Source organism: Euprymna scolopes, chromosome 25, assembly GCF_053919585.1.
Source record: "Euprymna scolopes isolate OS-2025 chromosome 25, ASM5391958v1, whole genome shotgun sequence".
Lineage (NCBI taxonomy): Eukaryota > Metazoa > Mollusca > Cephalopoda > Sepiida > Sepiolidae > Euprymna > Euprymna scolopes.
Window position 1 is genome coordinate 60,669,918 of NC_136506.1, and position 25,481 is coordinate 60,695,398.

The following is a 25,481-nucleotide window of genomic DNA, read 5'->3' on the forward strand; positions in this document are numbered from 1 at the left end:
GCTGGCTGTTAGGTTTTTGTTGGAATTTTTTGGATGGTATGAATCGATCTATGCCTACAATTAACCATTCGGTCAGGTCTGATACTATAGAGAGCACATCCTTTTTAAACATGGAATGCAGAGGTAGGTCAGATATGAATGTACGGAAGCTGTCTCAGTCAGCCATAGAGTATCGATATACAGTACGGTGGAGAGGTACGTCTGAAGACTTATAGCATTTCATTTTTATCTTAACTGTTACAACAGAGTGGTCAGAGGATCCCAGAGGAGATAGAACGGAATATGAACACAGCTCAGGGGATGTTGTGAGGTTGGGGTGAAAATAATGAGACGTGGTGAGAACATGTGTTACTGTGATGTCATATAACCAGAGATGAGACAATATCTCTTAAGCGATTGATTTCAATAGGCTGAGATGTATAAAGGGTAGTTTTTAATGACAGGTGTGGTATGAGTATACGATGGAGAGACCAGCCATTTTTTCAATCCACAATGAAGGTTATATGAACCAAGAGAAAATAAAAATCTTTATAAAATCCTTGATTTTTTTCTGTAATTATTTTTTCCAAAGCGAGCCAAATCAGACAATGTTCAAGCAGAAATTAAAATATTGAACAATGCAACAAGAAGCGGAGGGAATCTTTCAGTTCTGCAAAGGATCCAGTTGGCCCATCCATCACAATTATCATCAAACGAAGATGAACATGATATTCAGATTCTCAAGCCTCAGTGGCAATGAGTGCCAAGTCACTTGGCAATAATATGCTGGACGATCAAGCCAAAGACACAAGTAAAAGGAGAATAATCGAGTTATCTCCATACCAACATGGGAAAATAAGGAGGATTTATGGAGACCAGCGGGAGGTGAACTGACTGGAAAGTTCCTTACAAGATAACAATAAGCCAAATCAAAATCACCAGCGGGAGGTGAACTGACTGGAAAGTTCCTTACAAGATAACAATAAGCCAAATCAAAATCACCAGCGGGAGGTGAACTGACTGGAAAGTTCCTTACAAGATAACAATAAGCCAAATCAAAATCATCACCGGGAGGTGAACTGACTGGAAAGTTCCTTACCAGATAACAATAAGCAAAATCAAAATCATAACCGGGAGGTGAACTGACTGGAAAGTTCCTTACAAGATAACAATAAGCCAAATCAAAATCACCAGCGGGAGGTGAACTGACTGGAAAGTTCCTTACCAGATAACAATAAGCCAAATCAAAATCATCACCGGGAGGTGAACTGACTGGAAAGTTCCTTACAAGATAACAATAAGCCAAATCAAAATCACCAGCGGGAGGTGAACTGACTGGAAAGTTCCTTACAAGATAACAATAAGCCAAATCAAAATCACCAGCGGGAGGTAAACTGACTGGAAAGTTCCTTACAAGATAACAATAAGCCAAATCAAAATCACCAGCGGGAGGTAAACTGACTGGAAAGTTCCTTACAAGATAACAATAAGCCAAATCAAAAGCACCAGCGGGAGGTGAACTGACTAGAAAGTTCCTTACAAGATAACAATAAGCCAAATAAAAATCACCAGCGGGAGGTGAACTGACTAGAAAGTTCCTTACAAGATAACAATAAGCCAAATAAAAATCACCAGCGGGAGGTGAACTGACTAGAAAGTTCCTTACAAGATAACAATAAGCCAAATAAAAATCACCAGCGGGAGGTGAACTGACTAGAAAGTACCTTACAAGATAACAATAAGCCAAATCAAAAGCACCAGCGGGAGGTGAACTGACTAGAAAGTTCCTTACAAGATAACAATAAGCCAAATCAAAATCATCACCGGGAGGTGAACTGACTGGAAAGTTCCTTACAAGATAACAATAAGCCAAATCAAAATCATCACCGGGAGGTGAACTGACTGGAAAGTTCCTTACAAGATAACAATAAGCCAAATCAAAATCATCACCGGGAGGTGAACTGACTGGAAAGTTCCTTACCAGATAACAATAAGCAAAATCAAAATCATCACCGGGAGGTGAACTGACTGGAAAGTTCCTTACCAGATAACAATAAGCAAAATCAAAATCATCACCGGGAGGTGAACTGACTGGAAAGTTCCTTACCAGATAACAATAAGCAAAATCAAAATCATCACCGGGAGGTGAACTGACTGGAAAGTTCCTTACAAGATAACAATAAGCCAAATCAAAATCATCACCGGGAGGTGAACTGACTGGAAAGTTCCTTACCAGATAACAATAAGCCAAATCAAAATCATCACCGGGAGGTGAACTGACTGGAAAGTTCCTTACCAGATAACAATAAGCAAAATCAAAATCATCACCGGGAGGTGAACTGACTGGAAAGTTTCTTTACAAGATAACAATAAGCCAAATCAAAATCACCAGCGGGAGGTAAACTGACTGGAAAGTTCCTTACAAGATAACAATAAGCCAAATCAAAATCACCAGCGGGAGGTGAACTGACTGGAAAGTTCCTTACAAGATAACAATAAGCCAAATCAAAATCACCAGCGGGAGGTAAACTGACTGGAAAGTTCCTTACAAGATAACAATAAGCCAAATCAAAAGCACCAGCGGGAGGTAAACTGACTGGAAAGTTCCTTACAAGATAACAATAAGCCAAATCAAAATCACCAGCGGGAGGTAAACTGACTGGAAAGTTCCTTACAAGATAACAATAAGCCAAATCAAAAGCACCAGCGGGAGGTAAACTGACTGGAAAGTTCCTTACAAGATAACAATAAGCCAAATCAAAATCACCAGCGGGAGGTAAACTGACTGGAAAGTTCCTTACAAGATAACAATAAGCCAAATCAAAATCACCAGCGGGAGGTAAACTGACTGGAAAGTTCCTTACAAGATAACAATAAGCCAAATCAAAATCACCAGCGGGAGGTGAACTGACTGGAAAGTTCCTTACAAGATAACAATAAGCCAAATCAAAATCACCAGCGGGAGGTAAACTGACTGGAAAGTTCCTTACAAGATAACAATAAGCCAAATCAAAATCACCAGCGGGAGGTAAACTGACTGGAAAGTTCCTTACAAGATAACAATAAGCCAAATCAAAATCACCAGCGGGAGGTAAACTGACTGGAAAGTTCCTTACAAGATAACAATAAGCCAAATCAAAATCACCAGCGGGAGGTGAACTGACTGGAAAGTTCCTTACAAGATAACAATAAGCCAAATCAAAATCACCAGCGGGAGGTAAACTGACTGGAAAGTTCCTTACAAGATAACAATAAGCCAAATCAAAATCACCAGCGGGAGGTAAACTGACTGGAAAGTTCCTTACAAGATAACAATAAGCCAAATCAAAATCATCACCGGGAGGTGAACTGACTGGAAAGTTCCTTACAAGATAACAATAAGCCAAATCAAAATCATCACCGGGAGGTGAACTGACTGGAAAGTTCCTTACCAGATAACAATAAGCCAAATCAAAATCATAACCGGGAGGTGAACTGACTGGAAAGTTCCTTACAAGATAACAATAAGCCAAATCAAAATCACCAGCGGGAGGTAAACTGACTGGAAAGTTCCTTACAAGATAACAATAAGCCAAATCAAAATCACCAGCGGGAGGTAAACTGACTGGAAAGTTCCTTACAAGATAACAATAAGCCAAATCAAAATCACCAGCGGGAGGTGAACTGACTGGAAAGTTCCTTACAAGATAACAATAAGCCAAATCAAAATCACCAGCGGGAGGTAAACTGACTGGAAAGTTCCTTACAAGATAACAATAAGCCAAATCAAAAGCACCAGCGGGAGGTAAACTGACTGGAAAGTTCCTTACAAGATAACAATAAGCCAAATCAAAAGCACCAGCGGGAGGTAAACTGACTGGAAAGTTCCTTACAAGATAACAATAAGCCAAATCAAAATCACCAGCGGGAGGTAAACTGACTGGAAAGTTCCTTACAAGATAACAATAAGCCAAATCAAAATCACCAGCGGGAGGTAAACTGACTGGAAAGTTCCTTACAAGATAACAATAAGCCAAATCAAAATCACCAGCGGGAGGTGAACTGACTGGAAAGTTCCTTACAAGATAACAATAAGCCAAATCAAAATCACCAGCGGGAGGTAAACTGACTGGAAAGTTCCTTACAAGATAACAATAAGCCAAATCAAAATCACCAGCGGGAGGTAAACTGACTGGAAAGTTCCTTACAAGATAACAATAAGCCAAATCAAAATCACCAGCGGGAGGTAAACTGACTGGAAAGTTCCTTACAAGATAACAATAAGCCAAATCAAAATCACCAGCGGGAGGTGAACTGACTGGAAAGTTCCTTACAAGATAACAATAAGCCAAATCAAAATCACCAGCGGGAGGTAAACTGACTGGAAAGTTCCTTACAAGATAACAATAAGCCAAATCAAAATCACCAGCGGGAGGTAAACTGACTGGAAAGTTCCTTACAAGATAACAATAAGCCAAATCAAAATCATCACCGGGAGGTGAACTGACTGGAAAGTTCCTTACAAGATAACAATAAGCCAAATCAAAATCATCACCGGGAGGTGAACTGACTGGAAAGTTCCTTACCAGATAACAATAAGCCAAATCAAAATCATAACCGGGAGGTGAACTGACTGGAAAGTTCCTTACAAGATAACAATAAGCCAAATCAAAATCACCAGCGGGAGGTGAACTGACTAGAAAGTTCCTTACAAGATAACAATAAGCCAAATCAAAAGCACCAGCGGGAGGTGAACTGACTAGAAAGTTCCTTACAAGATAACAATAAGCCAAATCAAAATCATCACCGGGAGGTGAACTGACTGGAAAGTTCCTTACAAGATAACAATAAGCCAAATCAAAATCATCACCGGGAGGTGAACTGACTGGAAAGTTCCTTACAAGATAACAATAAGCCAAATCAAAATCATCACCGGGAGGTGAACTGACTGGAAAGTTCCTTACCAGATAACAATAAGCAAAATCAAAATCATCACCGGGAGGTGAACTGACTGGAAAGTTCCTTACAAGATAACAATAAGCCAAATCAAAATCACCAGCGGGAGGTGAACTGACTGGAAAGTTCCTTACAAGATAACAATAAGCCAAATCAAAATCACCAGCGGGAGGTAAACTGACTGGAAAGTTCCTTACAAGATAACAATAAGCCAAATCAAAATCACCAGCGGGAGGTAAACTGACTGGAAAGTTCCTTACAAGATAACAATAAGCCAAATCAAAAGCACCAGCGGGAGGTGAACTGACTAGAAAGTTCCTTACAAGATAACAATAAGCCAAATAAAAATCACCAGCGGGAGGTGAACTGACTAGAAAGTTCCTTACAAGATAACAATAAGCCAAATAAAAATCACCAGCGGGAGGTGAACTGACTAGAAAGTTCCTTACAAGATAACAATAAGCCAAATCAAAAGCACCAGCGGGAGGTGAACTGACTAGAAAGTTCCTTACAAGATAACAATAAGCCAAATCAAAATCACCAGCGGGAGGTGAACTGACTAGAAAGTTCCTTAAAAGATAACAATAAGCCAAATCAAAAGCACCAGCGGGAGGTGAACTGACTAGAAAGTTCCTTACAAGATAACAATAAGCCAAATAAAAATCACCAGCGGGAGGTGAACTGACTAGAAAGTTCCTTACAAGATAACAATAAGCCAAATAAAAATCACCAGCGGGAGGTGAACTGACTAGAAAGTTCCTTACAAGATAACAATAAGCCAAATAAAAATCACCAGCGGGAGGTGAACTGACTAGAAAGTTCCTTACAAGATAACAATAAGCCAAATAAAAATCACCAGCGGGAGGTGAACTGACTAGAAAGTTCCTTACAAGATAACAATAAGCCAAATCAAAAGCACCAGCGGGAGGTGAACTGACTAGAAAGTTCCTTACAAGATAACAATAAGCCAAATAAAAATCACCAGCGGGAGGTGAACTGACTAGAAAGTTCCTTACAAGATAACAATAAGCCAAATCAAAAGCACCAGCGGGAGGTGAACTGACTAGAAAGTTCCTTACAAGATAACAATAAGCCAAATCAAAATCACCAGCGGGAGGTAAACTGACTGGAAAGTTCCTTACAAGATAACAATAAGCCAAATCAAAATCACCAGCGGGAGGTAAACTGACTGGAAAGTTCCTTACAAGATAACAATAAGCCAAATCAAAAGCACCAGCGGGAGGTGAACTGACTAGAAATTTCCTTACAAGATAACAATAAGCCAAATAAAAATCACCAGCGGGAGGTGAACTGACTAGAAAGTTCCTTACAAGATAACAATAAGCCAAATCAAAAGCACCAGCGGGAGGTGAACTGACTAGAAAGTTCCTTACAAGATAACAATAAGCCAAATCAAAATCATCACCGGGAGGTGAACTGACTGGAAAGTTCCTTACAAGATAACAATAAGCCAAATCAAAATCATCACCGGGAGGTGAACTGACTGGAAAGTTCCTTACAAGATAACAATAAGCCAAATCAAAATCATCACCGGGAGGTGAACTGACTGGAAAGTTCCTTACCAGATAACAATAAGCAAAATCAAAATCATCACCGGGAGGTGAACTGACTGGAAAGTTCCTTACAAGATAACAATAAGCCAAATCAAAATCACCAGCGGGAGGTGAACTGACTGGAAAGTTCCTTACAAGATAACAATAAGCCAAATCAAAATCACCAGCGGGAGGTAAACTGACTGGAAAGTTCCTTACAAGATAACAATAAGCCAAATCAAAATCACCAGCGGGAGGTAAACTGACTGGAAAGTTCCTTACAAGATAACAATAAGCCAAATCAAAAGCACCAGCGGGAGGTGAACTGACTAGAAAGTTCCTTACAAGATAACAATAAGCCAAATCAAAATCACCAGCGGGAGGTGAACTGACTGGAAAGTTCCTTACAAGATAACAATAAGCCAAATAAAAATCACCAGCGGGAGGTGAACTGACTAGAAAGTTCCTTACAAGATAACAATAAGCCAAATCAAAAGCACCAGCGGGAGGTGAACTGACTAGAAAGTTCCTTACAAGATAACAATAAGCCAAATCAAAATCACCAGCGGGAGGTGAACTGACTAGAAAGTTCCTTAAAAGATAACAATAAGCCAAATCAAAAGCACCAGCGGGAGGTGAACTGACTAGAAAGTTCCTTACAAGATAACAATAAGCCAAATAAAAATCACCAGCGGGAGGTGAACTGACTAGAAAGTTCCTTACAAGATAACAATAAGCCAAATAAAAATCACCAGCGGGAGGTGAACTGACTAGAAAGTTCCTTACAAGATAACAATAAGCCAAATAAAAATCACCAGCGGGAGGTGAACTGACTAGAAAGTTCCTTACAAGATAACAATAAGCCAAATAAAAATCACCAGCGAGAGGTGAACTGACTAGAAAGTTCCTTACAAGATAACAATAAGCCAAATCAAAAGCACCAGCGGGAGGTGAACTGACTAGAAAGTTCCTTACAAGATAACAATAAGCCAAATAAAAATCACCAGCGGGAGGTGAACTGACTAGAAAGTTCCTTACAAGATAACAATAAGCCAAATCAAAAGCACCAGCGGGAGGTGAACTGACTAGAAAGTTCCTTACAAGATAACAATAAGCCAAATCAAAATCATCACCGGGAGGTGAACTGACTGGAAAGTTCCTTACAAGATAACAATAAGCCAAATCAAAATCATCACCGGGAGGTGAACTGACTGGAAAGTTCCTTACAAGATAACAATAAGCCAAATCAAAATCATCACCGGGAGGTGAACTGACTGGAAAGTTCCTTACAAGATAACAATAAGCCAAATCAAAATCACCAGCGGGAGGTGAACTGACTAGAAAGTTCCTTACAAGATAACAATAAGCCAAATCAAAATCATCACCGGGAGGTGAACTGACTGGAAAGTTCCTTACAAGATAACAATAAGCCAAATCAAAATCACCAGCGGGAGGTGAACTGACTGGAAAGTTCCTTACAAGATAACAATAAGCCAAATCAAAATCACCAGCGGGAGGTGAACTGACTGGAAAGTTCCTTACAAGATAACAATAAGCCAAATCAAAATCATCACCGGGAGGTGAACTGACTGGAAAGTTCCTTACAAGATAACAATAAGCCAAATCAAAATCATCACCGGGAGGTGAACTGACTGGAAAGTTCCTTACAAGATAACAATAATCCAAATCAAAATCACCAGCGGGAGGTGAACTGACTAGAAAGTTCCTTACAAGATAACAATAAGCCAAATCAAAATCATCACCGGGAGGTGAACTGACTGGAAAGTTCTTTACAAGATAACAATAAGCCAAATCAAAATCACCAGCGGGAGGTGAACTGACTGGAAAGTTCCTTACAAGATAACAATAAGCCAAATCAAAATCACCAGCGGGAGGTGAACTGACTGGAAAGTTCCTTACAAGATAACAATAAGCCAAATCAAAATCATCACCGGGAGGTGAACTGACTAGAAAGTTCCTTACAAGATAACAATAATCCAAATCAAAATCACCAGCGGGAGGTGAACTGACTGGAAAGTTCCTTACAAGATAACAATAAGCCAAATCAAAATCACCAGCAGGAGGTGAACTGACTGGAAAGTTCCTTACAAGATAACAATAAGCCAAATCAAAATCACCAGCGGGAGGTGAACTGACTGGAAAGTTCCTTACAAGATAACAATAAGCCAAATCAAAATCATTCAGATCAAGTACTAAAGAAGATTGGAGGAGCTGTCAATAAAGAAGAAAGTCTGAAGTTGGAGAGGAGACTGGTAAACACATCGTTTATAATTGCTTATAGCTCCACCACCCCTAGACAACTTTGCAAATGATCTCATCTTCCAGATCTGGGAGAAATAGATCCCCACCCCAAATTTATTAGATGTGACTCAACCCATTTCACAGAATAAATAACCGTACATATCATATTGTTTAACAACAATAACAGCAGCAAAAAGATAATATGGTAAAGTCCTTCATACAAAAGTGTGAAGTTATTAATTTGTAAAATTTAAATAATTATGTTTAAGTAAATAATTTAATAATTTTAAATAATGACAAAATTTATTTAAACAGATTCTTTTTATTTATTTAAATAAATTAACAAAATTTTGAATATTTATGTGAATTCTATAAAGTTTCTGCTTTTATTTCGGCTTGAAAATTAATTAGAATGTGTGATCTGGATATAAATGAGTTTTAAAAATTAATGAAATTTCTTTTATTTATTCAAAATATACTTCAAACTAAGATATTTTAAATGACAGCACTGTTTTTAATTATGTACGTCCTTTGTTAAAAATCATGCAATAAAATCTGTAGAGGTGAAATAAAAAAGAAAGAAAATTGAAAAGGTTGAAGAAAGATAAAAAAAAAAATGAAAATAAATTTGCTTTATCAATTTCCTTTCTTTTTTTTTTTTAAATTTCCATTTGCTTTCTCATTTTTAATGAAATGGATTCATCTGGTATTTTTAAAAAAATTTTATTTGTGTGACTGTGATAGAGGAGAACATTAATAATTCTTGGTGTCCTATCTCTCTCTATATATATATATATGTATGTATTCTCCTATAAATTGGATTCTTTTTGTGTATTGATATCATATTAAAACCCCTTTGTTCTATTTATTTAAAAAGAAAATACAATTGTGTTATATATGGGTCATGGAATTGCATTAAAAGATCTAGCTAATTTGCATAGTCTTTTAACATTCATTTTAATTAATTCCATATTAGTTTTTTTTCGGTTTTCTTATGGGATGATCATCTTTAATTAACTATTACATGTAATTATATTCATGCCGATATTCTACATGGTTTTTACTTGCATAATATTTACGTAAAAAGGTTATAGTAAACACAAACCTCTTTCTATATATATTTATGTATGTGTATATATATATATATTTGTTTAAAAAATTTTGCCTACCAAACTCCTCTGTCAGCTTTTGGTCTACAGACATGAAACTTAATATATAGGGTATTCGAACCCATGCAAAACTTTATATTTGGGTTTTAACTGTGGAAAATAGGTGCCAAAGTGTGAAAATTTTTAAAAAAATGGTATTTGGCAGGTGAAGGTCAAATGACGACATTACGAATAGCGTAGCGTAATAGCTATTGGTTTATGTTTTAATTTTTAGCCTTGCAGCAAACATGTCTTCATAGGTCAGACATTAGCGTCGAAGGAAAAATTAAATCGTAAGCTACATGTTTTGGTTTAGATTCTCGGTGTTTTTTTTTTTTTTAAACTTTTTTAATCATTACTGTATACTGGGTTCACTATAATATAATAATAAATACGAAATCTGCTTTAATCAAAATATCATATTTAAGTGTATTTTATGACTGGATAATGCCGGGCGGCCTGTTAGTATACATATATGTATGTATACAGGGTTTGTTTTTTGTTGTTTTTAGAGGCAGTGAACTTTAAATTGACAACTCTATTATCTTTAACTGACGAAAATGTTCATACAATTAAACTCCATTAGATTATTTTCTTGGAGGATATGTAAAGTCTCATATCTACATTGTTAGATAACATTTGACATGTTATCACCGAAATACAACCTAATTCAATGATTTTGTTAAAATTAAAACTCTAGATTACACCACATATGCCTGAAACTGTATTTAAATTATAAATGCCAAAAATTTATCTTTGAAATAAACTACATATTTGTATAATAAAAATATTTTTCTGTGATTTATTTTAATTTAAAGTTTGCTGCCTCCAATAAAAAACACTCTACATGTATGGCAATTAAGCTATAAAGAATTTTCCATGTTTCATCCCCATAAGGCTGAAATGTCACTATACCCTAATAAGTATTTTCAGGGATGAAACACAGAAAATTCTGTGTAGCTTAATTTCTATACATTTTAATAACTTACTATCTAGTCCTACTCATGCTGAAATAAATATTGAGATCGATATATAAAATATATCTCTATACAAAATTTTATGTGAATACATAAAATTTTGTATATATATATATATATATATATATATATATATATATATATATATATATATATATATATATATATATACACACACACATACACATTGCTCTTTATTATAGAATAGAGGGTATGTATATATGAAGAGCTAAGAATCATGAATGTTCTACCCTCTATATAAGTATATTATATCAAGAAAAACACAAAAGCAGCCATTTTGTCTGTTGAATATTTGTACTTTTTGTTTTCAGTTATCCAAATGGCGATCGTTATGATGGTTACTTCAAAGATGGTCAGAAATTTGGCCATGGAGTTCTTCACCAAGGAAAGCACCTGGCGGGCGTGGCAAGTGTTTACATTGGTGAATGGATGGCGGACAAACGTTGTGGATATGGTGTCCTTGATGATGTGCTGAGGGGTTAATATATTGCTATTCCTTATTGATTATTATATTTGTTTTTAGTGCATCTGGGAAAGACAATTACAATTCCAACATTTATATCATTTTATTGACTTAACTAATGGGGTTCCATTTCTTTGTGAAAGAGGCATATGCCATAATATATGTGTGTATAAATGGTGATTGCTAGGTTTCTTTGCTTGGTTGTCTCCCCTGTGGCCTTGCTAGGCCACTAAGATATATATGTGTGTGTGTGTGTGTGTGTAAGTGAGATTTTATCTGATAACACAGATATTAAAATAAAATGTATTTTTAGAAGGCTAGAACAATGCAGGAATGTACAGTCGTTGTGTGAAAATAAATAAATAAATGAATAATAAATAATTCAATATTTTTTTTATTTAATATATTTTTTTTATTTTTTAATATATATTTAATCATTTATCTACCTGAATTTTAACTGTGGGTGGTATTTAATTCCAAAGGTTCTTTTGGGTAATAACCCATCATCAGTGGAGAAATGAATCCTCTCTCTAGGCTGTACGAGGGGTGTGCAATAAGTAATGCCCCTGACCCACTTCCCATGGCAGTAGAACAACGAAACTTGACACAGTTATTAGTCTTTTTCTACATAGGAACCACCCAGAGTTATGCATTTCTCCCATTGTTTGATGCAGCTCTGGAGACCGTTTTTGTAGAACACCCCAGGTTGGTCCTCCAACCACGACGTGACTTCAGAAATCAAGGCTGCATCATCTGAGAAACACTTTCCTTTCAAAAACAATTTCATGGCTGGGAAGAGGTGAAAGTCAGAGGGTGCAAGGTTAGAAGAGTAGGGAGGATGGGGAAGGATTTCATAATCACATGGCCATGCTTCTGATCTGTTGTGGACCGGAGCGTTGTCTTGCAGGAGGAGGGTACCTTTGCTGATCTTGCCTCGCCTCTTGATTTTGATAGCTTCCCTTAATTTCCTCAGAAGTGAAGCATAATAGGCTCCTGTAATTGTGGTACCCTTTGCCAGGAAATCTGTCATCACTACTCCTGGTCCTAGAAGATTGAGCATGACCTTGCCAGCAGAGGGCTGCACCCTTGCCTTCTTTGGAGGTGGTGAGTCTAAGTGCTTCGACTGCATTGACTGAGCTTTGGTTTCTGGATCATAGTGATGGACCCAGGTTTCATCCTGGGTAATCAGCCTTTTGAAAAACTTTGACTCATCTTCTTGACACATCTCCAAATTCATCCTCGAGCACTCAACGCATTCTTGCTTCTGGAATGGTGTGAGCAACCTGGGAATCCATCTGGCAGACACCTTATGCATATGCAAATGGTCATGAATGATAGTTTCCACAGACTCTGTACTAATCTTGACATCTTGGGCTATTTGGCGAATAGTAATGCGCCGATCTTCCAAAATGGCACCTCAACTTGACAGACAGATGCCTCATCAATGGCAGAAGGGGGGTGCAACCAGGTCTGGGAGCTGTTTCCACAGACTTCCGGCCATGTTTGAATTCACGATGCCAGCATTTTACAAGGTCATATGATGGGGCATTATCACCATAAGTTTCTTTCATTTCATCAAAAGTCTCCTGTGGTGTGTGTCCTTTCAAATACAAAAACCGGATCACTGCTCGACATTCAACAGGCTCCATTTCACACCTGACTCAGTTCAAACACCTGTAAAACAGAAACCACAATTAGTTCAGAGCTGTAATTTGCCACATAACCCGTAGAGATATAAATCATTGCATATGCAAAATTTCAGCTAAATCAGACAACTGGAAGTGAGTCAGGGGCATTACTTATTGCACGCCCTTGTAAATTGCAAAATGGCTGTTTTATTTAGATTTAAATCCAAACACTCAAAGATTAATTAATGTCGTTACATGTTCAGGGGAAATAATTCTCTTCTCTTGTGTATTCAAACGGTCAAAGATTAATTCATTCAGTTATGTTCAAGGGAGGTAATTAATCTTTGAGCATTTGGAATTAAATCTAAATAAAATAGCCATTTTGCAATTTATATCCTAGAGAGAGGATTCATTTCTCCACTGACGATGGGTTATTACCCAAAAGGACCTTTGGAATTTTGTAAATAAAATTTATTCTTAAAATTTATTTTTTTGCAGTCTTGCTTCTGTAAAACTGACTTGATTAATCAACAAATTGCCATCTATTTCAAATTTTAAGATATAAACTAAGTGCTTCCAACCCCACACACACGATCATCCTTTCCAAAAATATCAACCATTTTAATCTTTTATTAATAATTTAAATAAACTAATGTTATGCCAAATCAATTAAAAAATATGTGTTTTGTTTATACATACAATTGTGCCTTCATGTGAGGTCAGATATAGTGTTATGTAAAACCTGTCACTTTAAACTGTTGGCAATACTGAAGAGTTGCAAATAAACTAAATCTGGTTTTTCATTCCTTGTTCTTTGATAGAAATCAATATGAAAACATTTTATTTTTATTTTTCAGGTGAAAAATACATGGGATTGTGGCAAGATGATAATCGCCATGGTAATGGCATCGTGGTAACATTGGATGGAATGTACTTTGAGGGAAACTTTGTCCAAGGAAAACTTAGTGTTTGTATTTTTATTTCATTTATTATATTTATTATAATTATTATTTTTTTTTTTATGCTTCTACATTTAACAACCTGTTTTTCCACAATGTTGCCTCTGAATATTCCGGCAGCTTGCGCAAACTGCCGGAATATGGTAAAACGCTCAGCCAATGAAAAATAGCTTGACCACATGACATTGCTAGGAATATTTCCTTAGGAATTTCCTGCAGATCAGAGACCCAGAGAATACTTTTGAAACCAATGAATCTCTTTTCAACAGGAAGAAACACAATGTTGGAAGGTTCCTTGAACTACTTCAGGTCTTCGGAGGATATCACCCCACTGAGAAGATGGGTTTCCTGGTGGCAGTACCAAACTGTAATGCTGAAACCCCAACCCGTCTCATAATCCATTCTACCGGGGACCACAGTCATAACCAACTGTTGGAAAGCCAAAAGAAAATTAGAATCAGAAGAGTTCCATTATTTAACAGTGATTCCTAATTACATCAACTCTACGACAAAGGCTACTATAAATCATGTGGAAAGAGGCAAAGAACACAACAAGAAAGAATACGGAACCAGCCAAGAGTTATTTGATTGTTATTAGAATTTATATAGAGACAAAAATACGAAAAAAATCCTTTTTTTTTTTTCTATTATAAATCATATCGCAGAAAGTTGGGGAGCTCCATTTGACTTTCTCTAAAAACATACAAAAAATACAATAAAAAATGTTTTCAAAAACTTTTCTCACAAAAAATTTTTTCATTTATTGCTATGTTTTCAAAAAAAAAATTTTTCATTGGTTGTTAAAAAATAAATAAATGTTTCATTGAAATTACTATAAAATAATTGTTTTTTTTTTAACATTTTAAATTTGATCAGGACTTGGCATATATTGGCGGTTCACATAAGCTGCCAAGGTAAAATTACAGAAAAATGGGTTGTTAAATGCAGAAGTATCTTTTTTTTCTATGTTTCTTGGATTTTTTCTCCCTTTCTTTTTTTTTTCTCTTAGCCTTTTTTTCAGTGTGCACGATTAGCCTCATAGATATGTTTGTCAACTTTGCCAAACTCAAATCCTGTAGGATTTATATACTTGATATAAAACAAACAAAACTGATTAAAATCACTTTATTTGCATCTGGATGTTCCTATTTATTTTCCTCCTCACAAGGGCAGAATTAGACGCAAGGTCAGTTTTTAATGTGGAGAAATCCAGTTTCCCAAAATGGGGCACTCTAGACTGAGACAAAAATTAAAACAGCTTCAATCTATAAGGATTTCTCTTTCAACATTCAAGGAAAAAAAATATCAGAACAGAGACTACACTTTGCTCTTAGCCAAAAGGCCAATTTATTTAGTCAAATAAAAATTCAAAAATTTCTATTCAACTTAGGCATTATGTCCTGTTTTATTTTAAGTGATGGGGGAGTCTATTGTCATTCTTTTTGACAACAAAACTCTTAGCTAGATACTTTCATCAAAGTAGCACATTGGCTCTATAGAGTTAACCCTACTTAAAAGATGCCCAATTGTTTTATTGTGATTTTATTTATAAATGAAAGTATGTACAAAAGTGATGAATGCTGGGGAGTTGGAAATCTACAAACACCCCAAAAAATGAAAAATAACAAACTAAACAAAATGTTAATGGGGCATGTTAGTAAGGCCCTCCTAACCTATTGTTAAGTGTCAGACCGTCCACTATTTGGGTCAACTAAAACTAAGCAGACTGATCTCTAAATGGGAGTGGGAGCATGAAAAAAATAAAAAGATCAGGATGGAATATGGGGATAAATGGTGTTCTCCACGATAGAAACAACATTTGAGGGTAGTCAAGGGATAAAATAAATATAGGAAGTGGGCATTTTTTAGTACCAAGAAAACAAAGTGAGACTAGCCCACGAGCTAAGAGTTTTTTTTAACTAAGTTTTAAGTTTGAATCCAAGTCCCCACAAATGATTCTTTCCAATTCTTATCTAATAGTAGACTCGGTTTGAACCAAATGCCAAGAGTCTAAACCATGCTGTCAGACCAGTTGAAATTACCTGGAAGTGTGGACTTTCCACTCTAGGCTCCCAATTGCAGGACTTGATACAGTTGAAAACAGCCCATTGTTTTGATGACAATGTCAGTATGGCTCGACATACAAACAGTGATGCCATTGGCAAACGTAGAAACCCTGACACGTGCTCTTCCAGGAAGGACAATTCCGCACGGGACTGGTGTTACTGCCCCGCCTCTTAATTTGCAAAAGACAAGCTCAAACACTGGAGCATAGAGCAACAGTGACACACTGATCGAGAAACCATGACCAAATCTGAAAGCTTCCCATTTACCTGCACTGTTACCGTCAACAGATGATACAGAATCAAAACTCACTTGCAGAAGTCCAGATTTAAACAAGCAGCCTCAAATAGATTTCAGGAAGTGACGGTCGACTATCGAAAGCCTTGGACTGATCTAAATTGGTTATCATGGCCTCAGTATTAGCTTCTGTTCCCTCTATGATTGTGCAGATCAGATGCAAATTGTTTTAAATAGATCTCCCTTTCAGAGCATAATTCTGATCTGATATGATCAAGTTGCAGACAGCAACCTACAAATAATTCACAAGAACTCTTGCCACAATTTTTAACTCTGTATTTAACAAGTTATAGGCATCTGGTTCTTCCTCTACCTTGCTGGCCGTTTTTATTCAGCAATGTGATTACTTCTTTGCTAACCTGTATTGTGGTGTGTGGAATGTGAGGCAAGATAGGAAATCTACGTTACTCCTAACATTTGATCTGAGTACTTGGATGGGAAAATACATTAGTCCATGTCGACATCTGCCACCCCAGGTGATCCAGATGAAATCTGTCAACAAGAGTGCACAAAGCCATCAGGTCAGACAGACTGCTATTACACCTAACACGCTACTTTCTTCAACCTTATCCATCTTGGGATCAAGGATAGCATTCCAATCACCAATCATTCATCAAAACTATCCACTTCGAACTCACAAGTTATACCTCTAATTACCAAAAAAAGGAAACCATCTCACCAGTAGAATTCAGTGTATAAAATGCAATGATCCGAAACACTGTTATCAACAGCATCAGCTACAACTAATCATCCTACCGCATTCACATGAACAATGCTCACCATCAAAGACACTAGCAAGGAGATTTTACAATGAGTATCGCTGAATAAATGTCAGTTATTAGTCAGCACATGACAATTCCCATATGAACTAGCTAAATAGGTGAATTTAATGACTTTTTGACACCTGCAATTTCTCTTTCCATAGAATACACATTTTGACATGTGCTGCAAATGAAGCTAGTTACATCTGCTACATGTAGCATTGCCAGGTTGATGGCACCATTTATTGCATGTTCTACATTTAATGGAGTTCAATCCAGTTTTAAGTTCACATTTATAATTATATTCACTTATACATTGAGAAAAGTATGATCCCCACCATGACATACCTGGCACCTCATGGTTTCTGATCTTGCAAACAAAATTCTAATTTAAAGTTTTTTCTAACTTTATATGTTGTATTATAATAAAGGTTATGTGTATGTCTGTAACAAAAAAAACTATGTCAGATAAGTTGTTACCCATTGTTGATAGGAATTAGATTAAAACCCACCTTTTTAACAGAATTGTAAATATTTTCATTTATTGCTGTTCATTCTCTCTCACAAATCTCTTTTTTTCTTTTCTTCTTAATCATTTTTCTTCTTCCTTCAAAATAAGTTTTTACTTTTAACTTTTTAATTTTTTAAAAAAATTTAGGGATTTGGTTTGATGTTGACAGATGATGACAGCTGTTATGAAGGAGAATTTTCTGGAATCACCCAATTAAATGGCAAGGTAAGTTTATAACAGAATTGTTAGATGAGATTTTCACCTGTTCAAAACTGTACATGTTATATAGTAAAGTTGTCTGATTGGTCAAGCAAGATTACATGTTTGAAGAGAAAAGCATTTTGAAGTAGTCAGTTGGTACTTAGTAGAAATTCTTTGATGCAACTAACTACTCCGGTCAGAAATGATGGTTTGCAAAATTAAAGTAATATTATGAATAATCATTTGTATATTAATTCATTCATCTCAAACCAGCTTCCAATTATGAAAAGAGAAAAACTAGTAGGTATACTCATTGAAATGGTCACTAGGGAAGAAACATCTTTTTTTTTTTAAATACAACCAGCAAAGTATATGAAGTGATGCAATAAGTAGTTACAAGTTAGGTAACAAACTTGTATTGTATACAGAGAATAGTAGTTGTACTCCTTGAGCTAGTATTGTCATCTTTGATATGCCACTTGGAATAGTTAATTGTATAAAGACAGGGATATCAGTACTTTCTCAACAACAATAAGCAATATACAAATTCATTACTAAAGGTTCTGAGAGAGTTCACATCTTCTCATCAAGGAGTTTCACAGATGCATAATAGAAAATTGACAGCTTCACATAAATGGGGTGGTTTACAGACTTGTTATGATAGATTAACTGCTTCACATTAAGGGCTTCATGGATCCTATCATAAGAGGTACATAATCCACTAAAATGAGCTCCACAGATCAATAGTACTGTAGAACTATGATGGAAAAATTCTTTGATCATAAGCAAATCATCCAAAGGTTGTGCAAGATAACACATAGTAGTAGTTCATTCTCCCTTCACTTTTTTTGTTCTTGTTAACAGCAGTCATTTATAATTTTTATCTTTTTAATAGTAGCAGTTGTGAATTTTCTGGATTGGAACCTATCCAAGATTAATCGTTGGCTTGTTTTTGATCTTGAAGTAGTGTTTTTTTTTTATCTCTATGCATCAAGTGGCTTCATGCCTTGTCTGAAGCAATTTCCATAAAAAAAAAAGATATTAAAACTTCCAGTATATATGTATACCTTGATGTTACCCAATACCTTATAAGTCTTCCCCATTGGGATAAGGAGAAACTGTACAATTGCACTATTTTATGGTTAAGAAACAAGATTTTTCAGCTTATATGTCACTTGACTTTTTGTCTGTGGCGTCATATCTTAATTCTAATCTTTTAGCATCAAATAGAATTTTCCACTTTTCTGTTTTATCTAAACTTATGTGGAAACACTGTTAACATTAAATCTTTATAACAAGAGGTTGGCCTGTGGCCTGTGTTACACATAAACAGTCTATCTTTAAATCACATAAACTGTTAATGATTAAAAATAAACTGGTTTGCATTTTCTCTGAACACGTATTGAATATGACCTCTTAGAATTAAGTAATAATTATATGCATGATGTACTTATGATGTTCATACATTTCTTTCTGGCAGAAGAATGATATTAAAGTTTAAAATGATGAAAAGGATAATGATCTTGTTTAAACATTGTGTTCCTTCTGGAAAACTTTTCAGTATTTTCAAAAGATTGTGATATCCTTTGTGTTTCATTAGCAAATCAATTGTTAAGAATGTTATCAACTTTGTATTTCTTGAGTTCAAAAACAAAAAAAAACTAGAATTACCAAATATATTTACCATATTTAACAAGAGATTTGTAAGCGTGATGTGTTGTGTATCTCCTTTTTATATAAAGTAGCTATATAACAATATCTATGTGACTATGGCTATGTGCGTCTTACTCTAACGTGTGAGTGTGTTCCTATGGCTTTTTTAAATCGTCTAGTAAATATATTGTGATTTGTTTTTTCAAACTTGCCGTGTGCATCTTCCCCATTCAATTATATACACAAGTCTTATATACAGTTTATATACATTTATATAGTTGGGTGTGCATACATGCAATTAAGCTCCTTTTAAGGACCTTTAAGTTGTGTATAGTTTTTTATTCTGTGTATGTTTGTATGTGTGTATGCATGTGAATATATATGCGATAAAGTTCACCATACCTTTTTTCTGTTATCTTGGTCTTCTGGGATCGATTCCTTCCCGTCACTGATCGATGAGTTGTAAAGAACATCTAAGACGAAAACACGATGCCGATTTTTCTGGCAAGGATCTCTTTATTTCATCCTTGCATTGTTGACTCAAGCTTTTTTGCGTTTCCGTTGACGCATCTTTCCTCTGACACTTCTGTTCTATGAAGTTCATCTCCAATCGATTGTCTACTCTCTTCTACGCCCGAATCTAACTAAAAAAAAAACCCATGTGCATTTCTGTTTATATGTTTATATGGGTGTATGTTTGATGATAATTCCTGTTAATCACTTGCACTCAAAATACACTCACTGATCTGTCTCACAACACAGGTGCATTGCTCTGTCAACAGAAGTCATCGAGTTTTATGTGTCACCCCTTGATCTTTCTGCACCTACTTGACACAAGTAACCCTAACCCTGACACAAGTAAGCTGGGTTCAACCCAGCACCGTGTTACTCGTGCTATTCATGTCGTGAATTCCATAACATAAAGACAAGGACAACATTTTTTATCTAAGAACAAGTTTATTTGGAAAGAGGAAATTGCTTTGTTCTCGTTGGCTGATATATGGTCTGATTGGTATAGATTTTAATGCCAATTTCATCCACCAGTAAATGAGTTTTTCAGAAACAGCAAACTTCACATGAAATCTGGCTTTAACAATATACAAAATGTAAATGTAACCTTAAACATATAAGTTGTAAATGTAGTCACAATAATCACATATAATGGCAATGGTATCCAAATGTCATGGATATATTATCCATTTTAGGTGAGTGCTAAACAACATGCATCCAATCACATCAATCAGAAGCCACAACTAACTTATGTCATGTGACTAGGGAACTTGTTTGATTCATGCACAATATTGTTGATAGTTACTCTTTAAAAGTGGAGCAAAGTTTGTTGGACATTTGTAACAATAGGTTTATTAAAATCAAATGTGAATATGCTTGTACTAATTTGACTAAACTTGGTTAGTGACATAAAATATTAAGATATTTATACAAACTACAGGTCAAGCAATAATTGTTAAATCTAAGAGGTAATTCTTTTTCTCTCTCTTGCTTTGCTCTTACTAATAAACAAACTGAATCTATATGTTAGTAGTCAACTACAAATATTCATTATCAATAGTAGCATGGATTTCAATGGCATTGAACAGATTGATTCAAGCTTTCTTGCTGCTCCGTGTATATTTTCCCTGACTTATCATTGGTTGATCTCCTCTGTGTATTGATTTTCCCTGACTTATCATTGGTTGATGTCCAATATTCTGATATTTCATAAGAGATTTCTTTATCTCAAAACACATTTAGGGTTGATCAGAATATATACTTTGAAATATCAAAAGCAAATCCAACTTGTAATCTGAAAAAACGGGTTTACTAAATTTTACTGCATCTGGAGAATATTCATTAAGTTTAAAAGAAGGAGAGTAGAAAGTGAACATTTTTCAGCAAAGTTGTAACTCTTGCTTCCCTTATTTTGTTCTTTAGTCCTCATATTTCATAAGTGGTTTCTGACAAAGGGGTGAGAATTGCTGTTTCTAAGTCGAAATTTATCTCCCATTTATGTTGACTGGTTTTTGACTTTGAAGTAGTAGGTATTTTTTTAACTTCTTATATCAAGCTGTTTTGTGCCTTGTTTTGAGCCATTTCCATAAAAAAGAGAAGTTTGTTTTCTTTGTGAATTCTGTTGGAACCTTTCTCAGTTCTATTTTAAACATTCTAATTAAGATTTTCAAACTGTTTGATTTTTTCTCCAATCACTTTATCTTGTATCTCAATTTTAACACATGCTTTAAACCACCATTTAGTACTCGTTCTAATAATTGTTTTCAGATTATCTTTTAAAATGTAATAATTTAAAAAAAATTTTATTTTAATTAAACTATAATATTGGCTAGAACACCTCATGCATTCCATGCTTTGATATAACAATAAAATTGTTTGTATATTATTTAATATATAACAGATATAGTACTATTTTAAATAAAAATTCAATTAAAATCTCATACTTCACAATGCTGAATTTAGCCCAAACAATAATCACATCAAATAAGAAAATTAAAGCAGCTCAAACAATACCAATTGCAATTTGCTAAGATAAACAAGAATGTTCGCTTAATGATTGCATCCACAAGAATGTAATTTATTCATCCACAATAATTGAATTACAACGAAACACCTTTCTACTTGGTCCAAGTATTCAGTCACCTATTCTAATCCCTCCTCAAATAAATATTCATAATTCACATCTAACAAATGGTCCACCCAATAATATTCACACTAGTAATTTCTACACTCACCTACAAATCCCTCCCCAATACTTATTCTACAATTCCCACACCCGCAATCCAAACTCAAAATAATTTGAACTAATCTAACTTAATAAGTTGCCTTCTGCCTAACCTTAATAGAAGTAATTACAATAACAATAGAATGCAGACACCCCTTAAACCTCTACCTACATTGATGTGACTTCATTCCTAATAAAATTATACATATCAAACCATGTGCATTCTTGTAATAATGACAACCATGATAAAAGAAAGGAACATCTGCAATGACCTTAATTAAAATCATTAGATTTTAAAACACACCTTTTTTCTATAAAATTATACTTAAGAAGTCAAAATCATATACACCAGGTTCTAAATCCTGTCACCTTTGCATATCAGAAGCAGTAAGGATAATTGCTTCCTTTCAGAATAAAAATATTATCAACACAAAAAATGAACTAATTTTTACATTGTAAACACACGAAAAAATTCAAATATAACCAGCTCGAAATTACTTTGAAATCCCTTCATCCCCTAAATTTAAAAATGTATCAATTATTGATAATAGCTTAACAATCCATCTTATAGAAAACTCATGACCATTAAGTGCTAATCCTCTTGAAAATAGCCATTGTATTCTTATACTAACTTCATAGATAATCCAAACTGATAAACCTCTTTCAAGCCCATATTTTTTAAATAAACATATTTCTTTAAAAGATGTCTGATTTTACTTTAGATTACTTCCCCCATCTATCCCCTTGTCCCCCATTCTTTCCCTTTAGATATTGGAAAATAATCCCAATTATTACTTTTCACCAAACTCATACCCTTTAATTGATTGACTCAATATACTGCAACCCAAATATATAGGATTTATGCTTACCCAAGACATTCTTATTTTGCCTCTATCAGGCCTTTCTTTAACTTGTGTATAATAAATTTTTAAGGCATTTTATTTGGTATTGATCAACAAAATCTGTTTATTCCTTCCTGCTAGCAACTAAAATAGATTCTGAATTGCTAATCACCTCTAACAGTTGTTTTAAAAATCATCCTATTTGAACCAGAATTTTGATCCTAAGATAGCATACAAATTAAACTTTCATAAACTATATTATTATATATTAGCTATATAAGATATTTACACACATTAATTTATTTCCATAATTCAATTTAATGTCTTAACAAAATATAACTTCCTATAATAGATTTCTATTAATTGCCTTAACTTTGTAATGAACTCTGTCCTCCAACTGATGTAATTTTGATCCTCCCCCCAAGTCCATTTCTGAACATATTTTACAAATAAAACCTCTAATTCCTCTTATTTAAAATCTGTACCTGATAATCTAGCTGTGAATATATGATCATATGTACTTCTGCATCTATTTACATTAAATACAATTTTATTAACCTCAGTAATTTGATACTCAAATCCCCTCTCTCCCCACCTCTCCCAGTCATGCCCATCTTTAAGATTTTCACTTAGTGACCTATCCTAGATAACCTCATTCTTAACACACTCTCCACCCCTCACAAGCATCCATCTTCCTTGGATCACATTTCAACTGCTGGTCATGAAAAGAAGCTCTCTAGATACTATTTACCTCACAATATTAATGCCAATGTTATCTCTTTAACCTCAAACTAAATTCATTAAACCCTCTTGAAACTATAATTTCTACACTGCAAGATTTTCAAGTAGGAACTATAAATCTACACAATCTGAATATTGCAAGTCTGCATATATACATACGACCATTGGATTTATGGATTCAAGTTTCAACCAAATTTACTGTTTGGATTTTGTTACTGTCTAAATACATCTTCATACATGAATTTATGGATATTTATATATTATCTATATAATCTTTGGAATAGTAGTTCTTTCATACTTTGAAGCTTTAAAATTGTGTGCTCATCATCAAAATTGTAGCTAGTCTATATAAAAGTTATTTTGCTAACTGTTTTTCCTTTGAGGATAAGAGGCATTCTTTGAAACTCTATGGAATAAGGAAATACTTATCTTTATTTTGTATTCCTTGTTTGAATGATAAATGTCGTAAGTCATAATTTGCAAAATTTTAAATTCCTTTCATATATATATAATTTTTTTTTGTTTTTTATGCAATAAATCTGTAGGTAAAAAGAAAGCTTGAAAATGTTCATGAGTTAATTTTTGTTGATGGCCATTTTTGTGACCCTTTATTGTTCACTCTGTTAAGATGGATTTAATTTTATTTTAAATAGAATCTTTAGAAATTAATTTTTATTGTTCACTCTGTTAAGTGCTTATTTTATATTTAATATTTTTACAGAATTTTAATCCTTAATCATTTAATGTTTTCCTTTGTAGGGTACGCTGCACCTTCCAAACGGTGACCGCATTGAAGGTCATTTCAGTGGTTCTTGGAATGAAGGGTTAAAAGTAAATGGCACTTTTCACAAAGGAATCGCTCAAGACAGTCTCAAGAAAACAGGACATGTGTGTGGAATTCAATCAAAGTAAGGGCTCATCATTTATTTTTATATTTGGGAAAACCAAAATTTTGGAGCCTTAAATCAAATAAACAAAACAAAAATGTTAATGTTTTTATTATGCAATACTTTTAGACTTGGGATTATCCTAGTGGATAACATCTTCTATATGATAAAACTAGCAGAGGTACTCGGCGTTGCCTGGGTGTGGTGAGGTGGTGGGGGGGGGGGGGTAAATCAAAACAAAATGGAAAATAAATAATAAGCGAACGTAATAACCCTGTTTAAATATTATATAATAAAAAAACAGCGAACCTGATGCAAAACAAAGAATAAGTGAACGATGTTAAAACTTCTTTAAAAAAATTGGAAAAACAAAACAAAAAAAACAGTGAACGTGATGGAACAATTAAAAAAAACAAAAAATGGAATAAATAACCCTTTTTCAATAGTAAAACTTAAAAAATCGAAAAAAGAAATATATCTGATATCTTGGCTCAAAGTGCAATCTTAAGATAATGAGACTGCTCCTATAACGACTGGTCTATGAGCACGTGAGTGAAATTAGGCCTTTTTTTTAATATTTAAACTAATTCAAGAAAGAACTTTTTTGTGCATGCATGTTTGACTAAATTATCATGAAGGAATGATTTTTTGCTACCCCTCCCTGTAGAAGAGTGTCCAGTTGAGGGTTAAGGAATTAATATTTTTAGCCAATTTTTCGATATTTGTTGTCTAAACTTCAAAATGATACCGATCTTGTGAAAATCCGTCACCTCTGTCAAAAGCTTTTGCAAGACATACAAACATACATACATACATTTAAACAGACAAATGAGATTTATATTATAAATGACTGCAGAAAGTCCTC

The 25,481-nt window shown here is 34.7% G+C and overlaps 1 protein-coding gene across 4 annotated transcripts in view; it reads left to right on the plus strand.

Moving 5' to 3' along the window:
- LOC145247378 (alsin-like) overlaps positions 1-25,481 on the plus strand; it is a 287,548-nt gene that overhangs the window by 123,536 nt on the left and 138,531 nt on the right. For all 4 annotated transcript variants that reach the window (XM_080109061.1, XM_080109063.1, XM_080109060.1 and 1 more), the window contains 4 exons: positions 11,187-11,353; positions 13,824-13,933; positions 17,706-17,783; positions 24,489-24,637. In XM_080109061.1, the coding sequence (XP_079965187.1) occupies positions 11,187-11,353; positions 13,824-13,933; positions 17,706-17,783; positions 24,489-24,637 (504 nt within the window). The remainder of the gene's footprint in view (positions 1-11,186; positions 11,354-13,823; positions 13,934-17,705; positions 17,784-24,488; positions 24,638-25,481) is intronic.